We start from the raw sequence: 16,430 nt of genomic DNA on the forward strand, positions 1-16,430 counted from the left end.
TTCCCTGCTTGTCCTGTAGTAACCTTTTCATGAATTCCTCCAAAAGACTTGCTGTGCCGCACCTTAAGACTTTGGGATATAGTCTTGTCATTTCCATAATCCCTTCACAAAGCCTTGGTAAGACTTGCAAACCACAGAATGGGCTTGCACAATAACCTGAGGATTCTCTTTCTGTTGCCACCTGATATGATAAAATTATTCCTGGGAACGCTTCCTTATCTGTGTTTCCAACTTAGACCTCTCCCAGGGGCTCCCACTGATACAGCTGACTTCCCAAGCCCTTTTTGGCTATTTGGACTGACACTTTTATGCTAATCAGAACTGGAATATTAAAACCCATTTCAGCACATTATCTCTTGCTACACAGCATTCTTTTCCGATTGTGCTCCTCTCAGGAATCAATAAACAGACACATACTTCAAATTGATCCACTAAAGGTTTAAGTTTCCTACCATAGTGGAGACCAAACAGCAAAGATGTTGGAGGAAATCCCATACCAACCACAAGTCAGATCCTAGCCAGACACTTTCTGAGCCAATCGGAGGCTAGTGTTGGTATCTTGAATAGCTGTCAAATGTAATAAATATCCTCTGTATTCACAACTGCAGTATGTCAGTTCCTTAGTGTACTGTCTCTGCTGGCATCCTCTGACCATTGAGAAATAAACCTCTGATTTTGCCTTCAACCTGTGCCTCATTCGGTCGCCTGGGAAGCTAGACATGTTGGACTTCGAACCCGCAGTTCTTGCAGAAGCTGAAATCATATAACAGGCTGCCGTATAAAAAGTTGTGTTGGGGAGGGAGGTTAAACTAAGACCTACATAGCTGCTGGGTGCCAACATGTTTTTCCAACAGCTTTATAGATCACAGGCAGCACTTGAATTGCAACAAGAAATGGATCTGTGGTTGAGAAGTCACTTTGGAAAACTATCAAATGAGGTTAAAACTTTACATGTGTACAACCTAAACACATTTCTAAATGCCCAGTGAATGTATAAATATTTGGTTTTCTTGGTTTTTAATTTTGTTGTACAATATTTCTACCAGGCATAGAATACTTTTCCTAAGTGTAATCTCATCTCCAACAGCCCTTTTTAAAATTACTTGCTTACAGAAAGTTGGTCTTCAAGAAAACTAACCATACTTGATTTATTTCTACTGTGTAATTTATTTTATAAAATTTATTGTATATTGTTTATTATTTGATGTGTTAATTAGGATCTATGGTCTACATGCACTTTCTTTATCAGTACAATAAATGTTCATAATATAGTAATGTTAAAGCACTCAGATTTTAGTTGATTCAGGTTATACAAACCATATGCTAGATAAGAAAATTTGCTTGTATCATTTTATATACCCAAAATTGTTTTGTACCTGTTTTAGTCAATGCTTCCAGATGCTTCTGAAATACAAAAGTACTTACTCACACTTACTATTATCCCACCCAAAGTAGGCATATTATATAAATAAATCGTACAAACGTGAGTGGTTCAATGGGAACGGGAATAGATTGAGGTGGGATTGGTGGTACAAATTATTTATTGAAATTCATAGCGAAAAAACAAAAGAAAAAATGTACAATATTATTATATAATACAGTGGTACACTGGCATATTCTGTATTTCCAACCAGGAAGGACATTACTGCACAAAGTTCTAAAAACAGGACCTGGCATTGCAAACCAGTCTTAGTTTAAGGAAATACATGTTTACATTATTCCTCCAAGCAAGGAATAGGTAATTTACTGTATTGTTTCATATCTTGTATAATTTTATTGAAGATTTGTACTACAAGTCTGCAGAAACTACCACTGTAGCGGTCAACTAGGTTCAGCCACTTTTTCAAGACTTCTTTTCTCAAGTAATCCATCTTCCTCAAGTAAGCTGTATAATTTTGCTTGAAATGTTAATAATGCTAATGCATTCAGGTAATCTGTCTTATTTACGGATATAAGGAGTTATCAACACTGTAAGAGAAATAAAAGCCATACTGGTAATGTCAGAGGCAGCTTTATTATGCCCGAGGAAAGAGACTGTACACTATCAAATCATTTTATAACTATTAATTTCCTTTGTGTATTCTCTAAAGCACACAGTCAGCGGTAATAAGAAATAGATAACATGCACCTATAAGGATAGCATTCTTCAGTTTCCAAACACAGACCAGCTTTGTATCAGAGTTCTATGAGATAACATAAAGTAGGTTTTATGGAAGCAGAGAATTCAATCCATTCCAATGGCAACAAAAGACTGTGATTAAAAATGTGTAGATAATGGGAGAAAACAAACCAAAAAAAACTTCAGGTTCAGGTGAAGATGACTTGCATTTTAAATGGGCAGTTATTAGATTTAACCTCTGTAAATATATTAAAAATGTGCATCTAAATGCGAAAAGACAATGGGTTTGCTTTCAATGCAACAACATTAAGGAACAGTGAAGCTAAAAATTCCTACAGCATCATTATTATGATGATGGGTTGTTCTGTATAGATAGAAACATCTATACCTGCTCTAAATATCAAAATAGTTTGTTACCTTTTGTAGATATTTCATTTCATTCTGTCCGTGTTAGTTTTAATTAAAATGTTAATTGTTTTACTTTTCACTTTTGCAATACACGATCTTTTCTGCATTTCATTCACTTCAAATGAAACATCTCTTAATAATTATGTGACACTATACTCCTGCCAGCATCTCAGATACATCTATGTCTTGATACAAGGTTCAATTTCATATTTGTTTTGACTCACAATGAGTATATGTATGGGTTTCCATGAGTTTTCCAAGCTGTATCGCCCTGATTGTTTTTTGGCCAGCTAATCACCTCCCAACGAAGGATTTCCCCCAGGCAGGAAGCAGCCAAGCTTTGAAGCTAGTCTATTCAATGCTAATCAAGGTGATCAATTGCAACATTCATGCTTTCTTCAAACAAACAGGTATTCTTTCTCTCACCCTGGACATTCCACAGATATATAAACCCCACTTGCCTAGTTTCCAACAAACCTCACAACCTCTGAGGATGTCTGCTGTAGATGTGGGTGAAACGTCAGGAGAGAATGCTTCTAGAATATGGCCACATAGCCTGGACAACTCACAGCAACTCAGCGATTCTGGCCATGAAAGCCTTCGACAACACAGTATATGTATGCTTTGTACTTTGGTCTTTATATTTGAGCTTTTAAAATCAGGTAGGAAAATAAACAAATCTAAAAGTAGTTTTAAGATGGGTTTATTATCACATGTGCTTTTATTGGCAAGGTCAATTGATACGAATCGCCTTCTCAAAAAAACCATTTTAATTTTTTCAGGTCTGCCTCCATGCCTTGGAAAACATGATCAACTTGGCTGTATCGTAGACTTAGATTAAAGGCAGTCCTATCCAACTGTGGATGTCAGCTTGAGAACGAGAGTTAAATACAACAGGTTATACATACTCATTTGATAGCAGCATTGTGTTGTCCAGAAGGTTCTGTGTTTGTGTTGTTCTTGTTGTTACGCATCTGCCAAGTTGACTTGAGCAACACTTTCATAGAGTTTTCTTGGCAAGGTGCATCAGGAGAGATTTTCTATGTTTTTCTTCTAAGGCTGAGAGAGTGTGCTTTTCACAAGATTTCCATGTCTTAGTGGGAGTTCCAATCTGAGGCCTACACTGGCTCTCTAGTTAATCTCTTTTATATAGATTAGTTTAATTTTCTGTAAGATCAGGCATCCTTGAACTAGAGAGAGATTTTCTTGTGAGGAATTTCATGGCCTTGATCAAAGTTATGTGGATGTTTAGCAAAAACCCTTATAGCAGGCATGGGCAAACTTCGGGCTTCCTGGGGATTGAACTTTGCCCATGCCTGCCTTAGAGCCTTGGAACTCTTGAGGCTATTTACTGTTTCAAAGCAGCCATTAATAGATTAGCATTTGCTAACATCATGCAGCTGCTCTTAGCGCTGATAATGAAACAAGGTGAAGGACCTTGTGGCTCTCCAGATGTTGAATGCTAGTCCTCGTCAGCCCGGAAACAATGGCTAGGCATAATGGGAACAGTTCTTCTTCAATATTTAGGACACCAAAATATGTCCTCAAATAATTTTGGATAAAGACAAAATTATACTTCTTATATAAAAACTGACTGTGAAGCAGCCATGGAAGAGGACAGAACCCAGCAGAAGGATTTTCAAATGCCGAAGCTAGTGACTTCAATGAAACTGAATGCAATTAATGCCAGCTTTTTGGTCCTTAATATGAGAAGTTGAAGGTGTATTTTGGAAGGTAGACTCAATACAACTTTGTCAATTCTGTTTTAGCTAAATCTTTTTTGTATTTTTTTTAAAAGCGACTTATTTCTAAGTTGTTCATTCAAATATTTACCTGTCAAAACTTGTTTCTGCATCCCTACCTCATACATCTCAAATTCCTCTTGAGGGAAGATGATTTATAGGGCCTTGAGAACAGTTGCAGAAGGAAGAAGAAGCAATGAAAGCTCCATCCCATTCACAGGAACTGTTCAGAGAACGACAACCAGGTGAGAATTATCCTGGTGCATTATTCTAGTAGTTTCACTTTGCTAGGGCCATACTGCAATGGCAAGGGAAGACAGGTGTCATTTGCTGGGTCCAGTGTCTTCTTTTATTTAAGCCCATTGTGGCTGCAGCTTATTTCCTCCAACCACTATCTATACTACTATAATACAACAAGAATCTGGCCTTAGGATCCAGGCCAATGCCGGCAAAAAAATGAATCTGCTGTAATTTATAGTCCAATGGCTTTTCTGAATTCCAAGTCTTGTGATCCTGAGATATCATAAAAAACTCTACTTTTATCAAAACTCTCTCTGATGACAAGTAGATCTTGTACAGAATAATTATCATGTTTTCCGGTCCAAATGGTCAGGGTGTATCTGAAATAACAGTTATCAAAATGCATACACTTTGTTTTAAAGAAAAATATACACGAACAATTAAAACAACATAAGCAAATAAAATACTAATATTTAAGATGGTTAGATGATTCAAAACAGCTCTGGAATATGAAAGCTTATCCGTGGTAGTCATTTCTCATCACGCCACAAGATATTGAAAAGCAAACACAATCTAATTGGGAAAACTCACTGTTCACAATTTCCCTGATTAAGAAGTATTATAAATAAAATAGTTCAAGACATAATGATTTTTAAAAATAGATTCAATTCACCTGAATGGTTTATTTTATCACTATCATATTTTCAGATATAAAACTTCACACTCAAGAAACAGAGTTAAGAAGCTTTTCCAATAGTTTTTGACCATCCATCCCAGCTTCATGAACCATGTGGAGCCAGGAAGAAGAATCAACATTTCCTTTCCCAATCTTTTCCTGCCGGCCTTGCGAACCAGCTATGGAATTTTGCTTCTATCTTGGATAAAGCCAGAATCCCTATATTAATTTTCAAAGAATGCATGCAGATGTGAAATACAAGGTAGTTCAAGGCTCCATCCCCAATTTCCCAGGTTGAACAGGAAGATTCTAAGTACAGTAGAGTCTCACTTATCCAACATAAACAGGCTGGCAGAACGTTGGATAAGTGAATATGTTGGATAATAAGGAGGGATTAAGGAAAAGCCTATTAAATATCAAATTACATTATGATTTTACAAATTAAGCACCAAAACATCATTTGACAGAAAAAGCAGTTCAATATACAGCAATGTTATGTAGTAATTACTGTATTTATGAATTTAGCACCAATGTATTGAAAAGATTGACTACAAAAACATTGACTACTAAAAGGCCAACTGCATTAGATAATCCAGAACGTTGGATAAGTGAATGTTGGATAAGTGAGACTCTACTGTATATCTGGTTAACTAAATCCTAGAACTCACTTCTACACTGTAAAGTACCATGGTATATATTATTACATATTTTCACTCTATAATGTATGACATAAATAGGCGAAATGCTAGAGTTTGGAGGGTTGCACTAGTTGTAAAAAGATTTCTCTTAACCCTAAAATAGCCCACAGGGCCAAACACATGACAAAATTGCCTCCCTCTATTTTAGCAAGGAAAAAGTAGTTTGCTTTTGGTCCCCCTCCTTCCCAAATTGAGGTCTGGGAGTCTTTCGCTGTGCTCACAGCTGCTTTATAAGAAAATAGCCAATATATTAAACCAGCTCTTCACTTTACATATAATGTAACAATCGGCTTTGGACATAAGCTAACATGATAAATTAAGAACCGACTTTTCCAAGTAACATTTTTATTACGTGTTGCAAAAATAAAACAGTAGCTTTAAAGAATAATAATAATAATAATAATAATAATAATAATAATAATAATAAATCTTTATTTATACTCCGTCACTATCTCCCCAAAGGGACTTGGGGTGGCTCACAGAAACACAGAAAGTACAGCATATGAACAACAATACAGATATATACACAGTGACATAGATATAAAAATAACAACACACATAAAATCCCAGCTAATAAAAATGTAAAAATTATAAAAATTATAAAATTTCCTAAAACACAGTAGAACCCGTGTGTAAAGCTGGCTATCTGCAATAACAATCAAAGTGTGAAGTGACATAATCGGCAGATCATCAAGCTGACCATAGATTACACAGGATCAAAGGCCTGTCTAAAGAGCCATGTTTATAAACCTGCCTGAAAGGCTTGAAGAATAGGGGCTAATCTAATTTCTTTAGGGAGGACATTCCAGAGCTGGAGAGCCACCACCGAGAAGGCCCTCTCTCTCGTCCCCACCAAATGTACTTGAGACAGTGGTGGGACTGAGAGAAGGGCCTCCCCAACAGATCTCAATGCCCGCGCTGGTTCATAGAAGAAGATGCGGTCTTGAAGATAGGCTGAACCTGAAGTGTATAGGCCTTTATAGGTAATCACCTACACTTTGATTTGGGCCCAAAACTTGTCGGAAGCCCGAAAACTAATACAATATACGTAGTCCTTTAATAAAATAAACAGGTAACTGATGTTAACCGTACCTGTTTGATTGCTGTAATAACCATTGCAGTTCAGATATGGACTGGCGTACAAAAACTGCTCTTACAGGAAATGTTATTGGCTGGGTAAGATCTGAACATATTGCTGCCATTTCCTGCACCATTGCAGAACTATAGCCTGCAAAGAGAACAAACAATTAGGATACAGGAATCCGCAGCATCAGCATTCAACAAAATATCCATGGTCACAAAATGTTAATATTTTATAAAACACTATTTATTGAAATATAAATTAGAAGACTTTTTTTCAGGGACATTGGAAGACCAGAGAAGTGAAAAAAATCTTGCACCTTATATATTTCTATATGTTTTCAACCAGAGACCAACCTATACTCAGGAATTAGGATAACTACAATATATTTTTAGATTAATAGTAGTAGTAGTAGTAGTAGTAGTAAGTAATAAAAGGAAAATGGGCATATAAGTGTATTATTTCTGTAAGGAAGTTTTAGAGGAAGAATTACAGAAACCTAGAGAATGTGACAGTATATTTTTCAAAATAAGTAAAATGTTCACAAATATTTAATTAACACATTAAATACTACAATCAAATACAAGTTTTGTACAGGTAAGTAACTCATTGTACACACCTCTTCTTTGTTTTATGTCTTTCAAAGTCTGATTATAACTCATGACATACTGAGATATATACAGGTGGGTCATAAACTTGATAAATGCTTCAAGTATATCAGAACACTCATATTGCAGACCATTATGTTCACCAAAACAGGATCCCCGAATCTGTCTTTAGAAACTAATTCTAAATTCCCTTTTCAGTAATTACATAGGTAGAAATGCTTGCTCATCCTTTCGTTCATACATAGAATCATATAGTTGGAAGAGACCTCGTGGGCCATAATGTCCAACTCCCTGCCAAGAAGCAGGAATCGCATTAATACCGTAGCAGCCCCGACAGAAACACAGCAGCTTCTTTCATTTTAATTACTTGTGGTTTGGGAAGCATCAAAGTTCTCATACCTGGAAAAAACATATTTCTGTGTAAAAGGAAATGCACATTGAAAGTTCTGCCCTGGAGGCATTGCCATGGCCATTTCCTTGCCAGCCAACACACCTGGGCTAGTGACAGTGATGCAGATGCTCCCCAGATCTCCAGTGAATTCTTAAAAATCTAGAAAAGCCATCTCATTTCCCTCTCCCTTCTCATTTCCCTCCTCTGTCTGCAGCTAAGTGCTGCCTGGTTGTCTTGCCTTCTCTTCCGTCCTTCATACCAAGCAAATGGCTGTGGCAACACTGCAGGACGCGGGCTGGATACTACACATAAGCTACTAGATACCTCCTTGTACAAGTTCTTAAAAATACATGTACACACAATTCAGATCTGTGTATGTATCTATGTCACATGCAGAATTCCAGCCAGTATGCATGATGCTAGTTGGATGATTGCATGTAACTGAAATACCATTAGTTAGGAGATAAATTTGAGTATGTATTTGACTATGTAACACTATTTTTGTTCCTGGATTATAAATGTCATTTCCTAATGGGGTCTGTCATAAAAACATGGAAAAGGGTTTTTTAACTGCAAAAACTTTGTTTTTGCAGGACATTCTACGGCACATTTTTCTATAGCTTTTCAGTGAATATCTCATAGTTTCAACCAATTCAATGTATTGACGAAGGCTTTCATGGCCGGAATCACTGGGTTGTTGTGCATCTTCCGGGCTGTATGGCCATGTTCCAGAAGCATTCTCTCCTGACGTTTTGCCCACATCTATGGCAGGCATCCTCAGAGGTTGTGAGGTATATTGGAAAACTAAGCAAGGGAGGTAAATATATCTGTGGAAGGGAACCACTGACCACATAGGAAAGCTGATGAAGACACACAACCTACAAACTATTTACAGACCCATTAAGAAAATCCAACAAATGCTACGTTCAGCGAAGGACAAGAGGGATCCTCTCACCTCTGCAGGAGTCTACCGTTTACCATGCAGCTGTGGACAAGTCTACATAGGGACCACTAAAGGCAGCAGGCAAGAATGAAGCTTTCAAGGCCATTAATGCTAATCAAAGTGATTAATTACAACATTCACACTGGCCTCCAACAGACAAGAGTCCTTTCTCCCACCCTGGACCTTCCACAGATATATAAACCTCCCTTGCTTATTTTTCCAATATACCTCACAACTTTTGAGGATGTCTGCCATAGATGTGGGTGAAATGTCAGGAAAGAATGCTTCTGGAACACGGCCATGCAGCCCAAAAAAAATAGTTTGTGGCAGCCACAAAAATGAAGTTTCTGGAGTATAGCAAAAACAGTGTTCCCTCACTACTTCGTGGTTCACTTTTTGCGGATTCGCTGTTTTGCAGTTTTTCAATAAACTCTAAAAGACTATTATAAATCATAAAACATTATAATTTACAGCCTAAAGAAGGGAGGAAGGAGAAGCCAAAGGGAGAGAAAAGGAGCCCAAGTGGCAATAGGAGGAGAAGGAGGCGATTTACCAACACACAATTGGTTTTTAAAGACTTAAAATAGTATATAGCTACTAAAATAATGTATAAATATTAAAATAAAGATAGTGTCCCCTACTTTGTGGATTTTCACTTATTACGGGTGGTCCTGGAACCTAACCCCAGCAATAAGTGAGGGAACACTGTACTTCCAAAATAAATTCCACACAATTAATCAGGAATAACACTTGCAAACCAGGAACAGAAAAGTTTTCAAATTGTGTTACATGCTGGTAGTGTTCTCTATGTACACAAACTATGGCAATCCAATGAATTTCATAGGGTTTTCTTAGGCACAGAATACTCAGAAACAATTTGCCATTTTCTTCCATTAAAACATAGCCAACAACAGTCTCCAATCCAAGCAATAACCAGGGCAGACCCTGCATGGCATCCAAGATCAGATGGGATTTGGTGCCTTTTGGGTATTCAAATATGTATTGATTATTCTTACCTTTACTGCATTTTAAAGCTGTCCATCCAGTTGTCCATCCCAATGACAATGTTACGTCTGGAAAAAACGATGTCACTGTACTGAGAAATCCCTTTGCATCTATTACACAATTACTTCCGTTTGGGCCAGGGAGAATGTCTGCATTAATCCAGACAGGTTGTTTGAGTTTTGTGTCTCCAAGAATCTTCATAGAGGGATTCACAGCCTCTAAGCTATAAACACAAGGAAATACATTTTAATATATATGGGCAGGGGGTTACATTGCGTATTTCATACTAACTACAAATACTTCAGGTATAGAGAATGTGTGCCTTTCTAGAAATCAGAGGACCGCAATTCCCCTCTCTCTCACCACTGAAAATGTCATAAACTGGTCGCAATTGGAATACAGTATCATCTGAAGGGTGTGTAAGTCTCTTACTTTTGGCACACATGCTAGAATCAGGTTAGATAATGCTCCCATATATTACATTTAGAAAATGCAGTGCAATACCTCAATATTTATACTTTTTAAGAGTATCTGGTTCAGCTTAATCATTTGGTTTTATATTATAGCTGAAGATGTCATTACCTTACTATTGTGCTGCTTTATTGATATTGCTAATCACACCCATATTTTTAATATTGTTGGTGACTCAGTGTACTGCAAATGAAATAGTACTGTAGAGTATACACAATCTTCATAAAAATACTACTCTCTGGTTCTAGCCCTGGATGTATGCCCGAGGCTTGGCTGAATAATGAAGTCTACCTGTCGGAACATAACACATAAGGTGTAAGCAGGAAACACCTGACCTATGTTGCTGGAGGAACATTGGATGTAGGACAGAGGTGCTTGGGCTGCCAGATCATTTTTTTTTACTGTTCTGCCATTCATTTGTTTATCTTTCTGTTCAGTCCATCATTATTTCATCTCCCTTTTTTAATTAGCTTTTTAGTTTTAGGCCCAATATATTCTGCAATATATAGTGCAATTTCAGAATGCAGTTTAACTGCATTATATGGCAGTGTAAATTCAAATAATTCAGTTCAATGCAGTTACAACTGTATTCTGAAACTGTATTATATGGCAGTGTAGATGGAGTCTAAATTTTACAATAAAATTCAATAAAATGCAAAGTGGCTGGATGTGAGTTGACTGTCTAGACCAGTGGTTCTCAACATGTGCGTCCCCAGATGTTTCGACCTTCAACTCCCAGAAAACCAAACAGCTGGTAAACTGGCTGGGATTCCTGGGAGTTGTAGGCCAAAACACCTGGGAACCCACAGGTTGAGAACCACTGGTCTAGACAGTCAACTCACATCCAGCCACTGGTCTAGAGAGAGATACAGTAAGGCCTATGGATCTACAGGGAGGGATTGCCTGCTGAGGTCTGTAATGATCAACTAAGAGGACTTTAACAACTAATGCCATTTCATGGACTGCTCACTGAACTCATTCAGTGGGATTGCCACATTTGCCCTAATGGATCAGTTTCTATTAGAACACTGTATTTCATTCCCTTGCTCATTATTGAAAAATATCATAACTTGCAATACTGCTATAACACTGTCCACAATACACAGTACTCAAAGTGCAATCCTAAACAGATGTTAAATTATTATCTTGTGTGTACAGGTTAGAATCTGGTTGATGCATTATGTTGTTGGTTGCACTTTTTCTAGGTTTGCACAGTAGAGGCAAGGTTAGGCAAACGGATTTGCTGGCACAGACCGCCCAATTTCCCCGATGCTTTCATTTCTTTGTGTCCATTCTAACTGCAACCTCTTTTCTCCTGCCATCACCGCCCACACCAGCATAATTAGGCTGATGTATCTTCATCTGACAAATTAAGAACATATAAAGTTGTCCTGGATACCTTTTAAAATCAAGCTTGACGCCTTTGTTAGTGGTTTGTATTTCAGTTAGCCATTCCTTGAGTGTGTTATCACTACTTGTTTCTGGTGGGTGAGCCATAATTGGTTCACCATCCTTTTTACCAAGGACATCTGCTTCTATCATGTGGACATTACCTGCACATAAAAACAACAACAACACTGCAAATGTTATGGTATTAAAACAACCTGAAAGTTACTGTTTTATATTTTTAATACAACAAAAGAACAGAACCCAATGGAAGAAATTTTCCATTGTACACAACAGGATTACTCTTTGTTTTGACTGATTAAAAATCATGTGGCACAATGTACAGTATTCCTCACTATGAGCCATTCTAGCCAGGATTGTGGAGAATTGAAGTCTAATGACATCTGGAGGGCTACAGAATTTGTATTCCTCACTCAAAGTTTGCTTCACACCTCACTACCAGAACTATGTAGCTTCCTGGAAGGAAAATTAAAATTTGGGGCAATTCTTTTGTCCTTCTAATAACTTCCTTCATCCCATCCCACTTAGTTTAAGGGGAGACCCTCTAAGAATATTTTCAAATGGTCCAGCATGAAAGAAAAAGGTGGGAAACTTTCTACCCATAAACCTCATTCAATGCATTTAATTTAAGCCATTCCTTCAAAGACCTTGTTTACAACTATGACTACTGTGATTAAGCTTTTCCTCATTTAATGACAATTTTCTGATTAAACGAGCCTGAGTCAATGAGTGGGAACAGTTATGGAACTGGAACTCAAAACAAAGATGATTGCTGTTAATATTTTACTAATTGATTCATCACTACAGCATATAGTTAGGGATCCATATGGATTTCATTTCGACTTCTGAATTTTCATCACATAATAGAAGACCAGGATCTTTATATTTATGCCTGAATGAGAAAGGTTGGCCAAGACATTTGTATCATAAGAGGAAGATGGCGCCCTCCACCCAATTTTACATATAGAAGTCAAAACAAATGTAGCCAATTTTTCTTTTAAATATATTTCCCAATAGATACTTACTCTTTATTGCCTCTCTCATTTGTAACTTGCTGTTTGCGCGGTGGTACCAGATGATTTCAGCCCCATCTCTTGTTTTAATCTGTTTAATATTCAGAAAGTAATCCAATATATTTTCACTCCAAGACCCTATGTTTGGAATAGCAGAGTGAATAAAATGTTCATACAGGAGAACTTCCAATTGTTTGTTAATTCACCTTTATGCTAATGTTGCAAAAAAATATAGCAGAAACAGCTCATCTAGCAATAAAGGAAGAATAAAGATGACTAGTATTAATAAAATTGTTATATTCTGGAGATAATTAAAAGTTTAACTGTTGACCAAAGTAGCAGTTTCTGCAGCATCATATTTGTATCTTTTAACTTTCACAGAGGTTATGTGATCCTAACCCAAGACTTGGACTTCCTGATTCTCAATCAAAAGTATTATATTTACCAAATATTTAATAAAAGCATGGGAAAAACCTGCTGGATCAGACCAAAGGATTATCTAGCCCAGCATTCTGTTTCCCCAATAGCAAGCCAAATCCCATTGCAAAGCCCATAAGCAGGACACAAGAGCAAAACCACCATCATATACTAATAGATCAGTGGTTCTCAACCTGTGGGTCCCCAGATGTTTTGGCCTCCAACTCCCAGAAATCCTAACAGCTGGCAAACTGGCTGGGATTTCTGGGAGTTGTAGGCCAAAACACCTGGGGACTCACAGGTTGAGAACCACTCTGTTAGATATTCTGAAGCAAGCTACATCTGATATATGAAGTAATATACTGCAGGCCCTCCACATTCACTGGTCGTTGAGGCAGAAAATGCCAGAGAAAGTGAAAAAACATGAATAGAAAAAAAGCTATTTTTTTTTAGCTAAGAGAACATCTCTCTAGGCATTGATAGGTCCAGCTCAACTGTTTGTGGAAGTTGACCATAGAATTGCAGTGGAGGACCAACAAATGCCTATATTCCCTCCATAGTAGAGCTGACCATATGGTTATGTTGGAAGAACAAGATATTCCTAGAGATAACATATTAATCACATCCATGAATGATCAAATCAGCAAATGTTGAACCTACAAATGTGAAAGGGCAATGTATAGGCATAATTAGTACAGTAGTAGCCACTGCCAGAACTATCCTCCATGATGAGTGGCTGGAATCTAGATCAGTGTTTCCCAAACTCTGGTCTTCCAGGTGTTTGAACTTTGGTTTTCAAAATCCCTAATCATTTCCCAAAACAGTAAGGCATATAGGAATTGAATTCTAAAACATCTGGAGGATGAAAATTTGGGAATCACTAATCTGGACTATTGCTTCTTACACTCTGGGTCCTGATCCCAAATGGGGTCCCCTGAGCTCAATGTTGAGGTCATGAAAAAATTTGGCAATAGGAAAAGTTTTTGGAACCTAGTGGCTGTTTTAGACATTTACACGAATCTGTTGTGCAGTGTTTACAGTGGACTCTGAATAATATCCTTCTTAAAAAGAAAAATCAGCCTGTTTAGCAAGCCTTGCAAATGCTGATTAGTTATTTATTTATTTATTATTTACAGCATTTATATTCCGCCCTTCTCACCCCGAAGGGGACTCAGGGCGGATCACATTACACATATAGGCAACCATTCAATGCCTTTTAACATAGAACAAAGACAAACAAACATAGGCTCCGAGCGGGGCTCAAACTCATGACCTCCTGGTCAGAGTGATTCATTGCAGTTAATTGCAGCAGCTGGCTTGCTCTCCCGCCTGCGCCACAGCCCGGGCCTATCAGGAAATGTTATCAGGAAATGTTTGAGTTTTATGCCTATTATATATACAGTACCTATATACCTGGAACCACGTAAAAATTTATCAAGCTTGCAAGGATTGCAAGAGGTTAACAAGCTCTGATCTAGATGAGGCATCACACCAGATGCTGTGCTTTTTCCAGGACAAAACGGCATTGGAGAAGAAAGACAGGCGAAATCTGCCAACCTAGGCCACTTAATTTTTCTAATATCTTACTTCCTTCACATCTGCTGCACCTGTGGATATTTCCCCCTTGCTGCCACAACCCATGCCAGTGTGCCTACAACAGAAAAGCATCAGTACATATTTATTCCAGGGCAAAAGCTTCCAGAGGGGTTGCTACTCTGGATTATAAACTCCCACTGAAAGATGCTTTTTGAAATTTACACGCAGGACCGAGTGCAATAGAATTATGTTGGCACCCAATACATAAAACTTGTCCCATAAAGTCTGAATGTATCATCAGTTCCTACATATGAAAATTAGTAATGTGCACAGTTCCTGCCTCCTGCGGAGCAGAAAAGCATTATTTGTTTTTTCAAATCAGAACAAAACATCTCTCTCTGGGCTTTTTTCAACACAATTCAGTGAAGTAATTGCAGCTGTGCAGCTGTTGCTCTTGTTCTTTACAAAGGATTAGAAAACCTCTGTTGAGAGATGCACTTTCTGTGGCAAGGCTATTACATTTTCCCAGGACATAGACTACAATATCTTGTTACAGGGAAATTAGATTTCCCTCCCAGATATAACATCAACCGCAATTATGTGTGTTATGTTAAATGCAGTTGTACAAATGCCAGAGGCATTCACTAAGTGGCACTTGTGGCAGCACTGATGACAAATGGCTTATGGTAACTTTTTCAATTTCAATGTCATTGTGGGTTTTTGTTTAATGAAAGCACATTTCAGTTGTTTTAAATGATTTAGAGTCACTGTTTCCCCCTGCTGTATAACTCAAGGAACCACAGCAATCTCATAAGGTTGGTTCTTTAATAGATTTTGTGGATCTGTTTCTATTATATGAATCTTTTAGTGTTGTAAGCCATTTAGAGTTTCTCTTGGAGGAGAAAAGAGAGCAGGTTCTAGGGTTTTAAGAGGAATAAATCACTTTCCTTCAATTGTTTTTAAATGTACAGAGCTAAAAGGCTTGGTATGGAAAGGCTCTGATTTTTAAACACAATAAATAAAATGTGCAGATCTGAAATATCTAATTATTATTAATAATAATAATCTAATTATTAATAGTAATAGTATTAGTATTACTAGAGACATAATACCATTGTTCAAATGATCCATTGGAACTTGTACTGCAAATACCATCTGCCTGTGACAAATAACTGGTGGGATCACAAGCCTGAAAAGGTTACAGAAAATGAACACGCCAAACTACTCTGGGACTTCCGAATTCAGACTGACAGAGTTTTGGAACACAATGCTCCTGACCTCACGATCGTGTTAAAAAACATTGGATCATTAATGTTGCAGTCTCAAGCTACAGCAGGATTGACAAGAAGCAACTGGAAAAGCTGACACAATACGAGGATTTAAAGACCAAACTGCAAAGACTCTGGCACAAGCCAGTAAAGGTGGTCCCAGTGGTGATCGGCATACTGGATGCAGTGCCTAAAGACCTTGGCCTGCACTTAAACACAATTAGCCTTGACAAAATTGCCATTTGTCATCTGCAAAAGGCCACCCTACTTGGATCTGCACACATTATTTGCCGATACATGACACAGTCCTAGACACTTGGGAAATGTCCGATGTGTGATCCAACATAACAGCCAGTATAGTGATCTTGTTTGCTGTGTACTAATCTTGTTGTGTATCAAATAATAAT

General features: G+C 37.6%; 1 protein-coding gene across 4 annotated transcripts in view; it reads right to left on the reverse strand.

Moving 5' to 3' along the window:
• The window catches only part of fam151b (family with sequence similarity 151 member B), a 57,736-nt gene that overhangs the window by 38,135 nt on the left and 3,171 nt on the right, over positions 1-16,430 (reverse strand). For 2 of the 4 annotated variants that reach the window (XM_003216271.4, XM_016990916.2), the window contains exons 2-6: positions 12,815-12,940; positions 11,782-11,935; positions 9,923-10,134; positions 6,976-7,111; positions 3,215-4,889 (exon numbers count right to left, since the gene is read on the reverse strand). In XM_003216271.4, the coding sequence (XP_003216319.2) occupies positions 4,742-4,889; positions 6,976-7,111; positions 9,923-10,134; positions 11,782-11,935; positions 12,815-12,940 (776 nt within the window). In that variant the 3' untranslated portion in view covers positions 3,215-4,741. Of the gene's footprint in view, positions 1-3,214; positions 4,890-6,975; positions 7,112-9,922; positions 10,135-11,781; positions 11,936-12,814; positions 12,941-16,430 lie in introns of those variants that run through there. The other 2 variants (XR_010003557.1, XM_062972299.1) reach the window with 1 other exon arrangement.

The sequence above is a fragment of the Anolis carolinensis genome, chromosome 2, assembly GCF_035594765.1.
Source record: "Anolis carolinensis isolate JA03-04 chromosome 2, rAnoCar3.1.pri, whole genome shotgun sequence".
In the NCBI taxonomy this organism is placed as follows: Eukaryota; Metazoa; Chordata; class Lepidosauria; order Squamata; family Dactyloidae; genus Anolis; species Anolis carolinensis.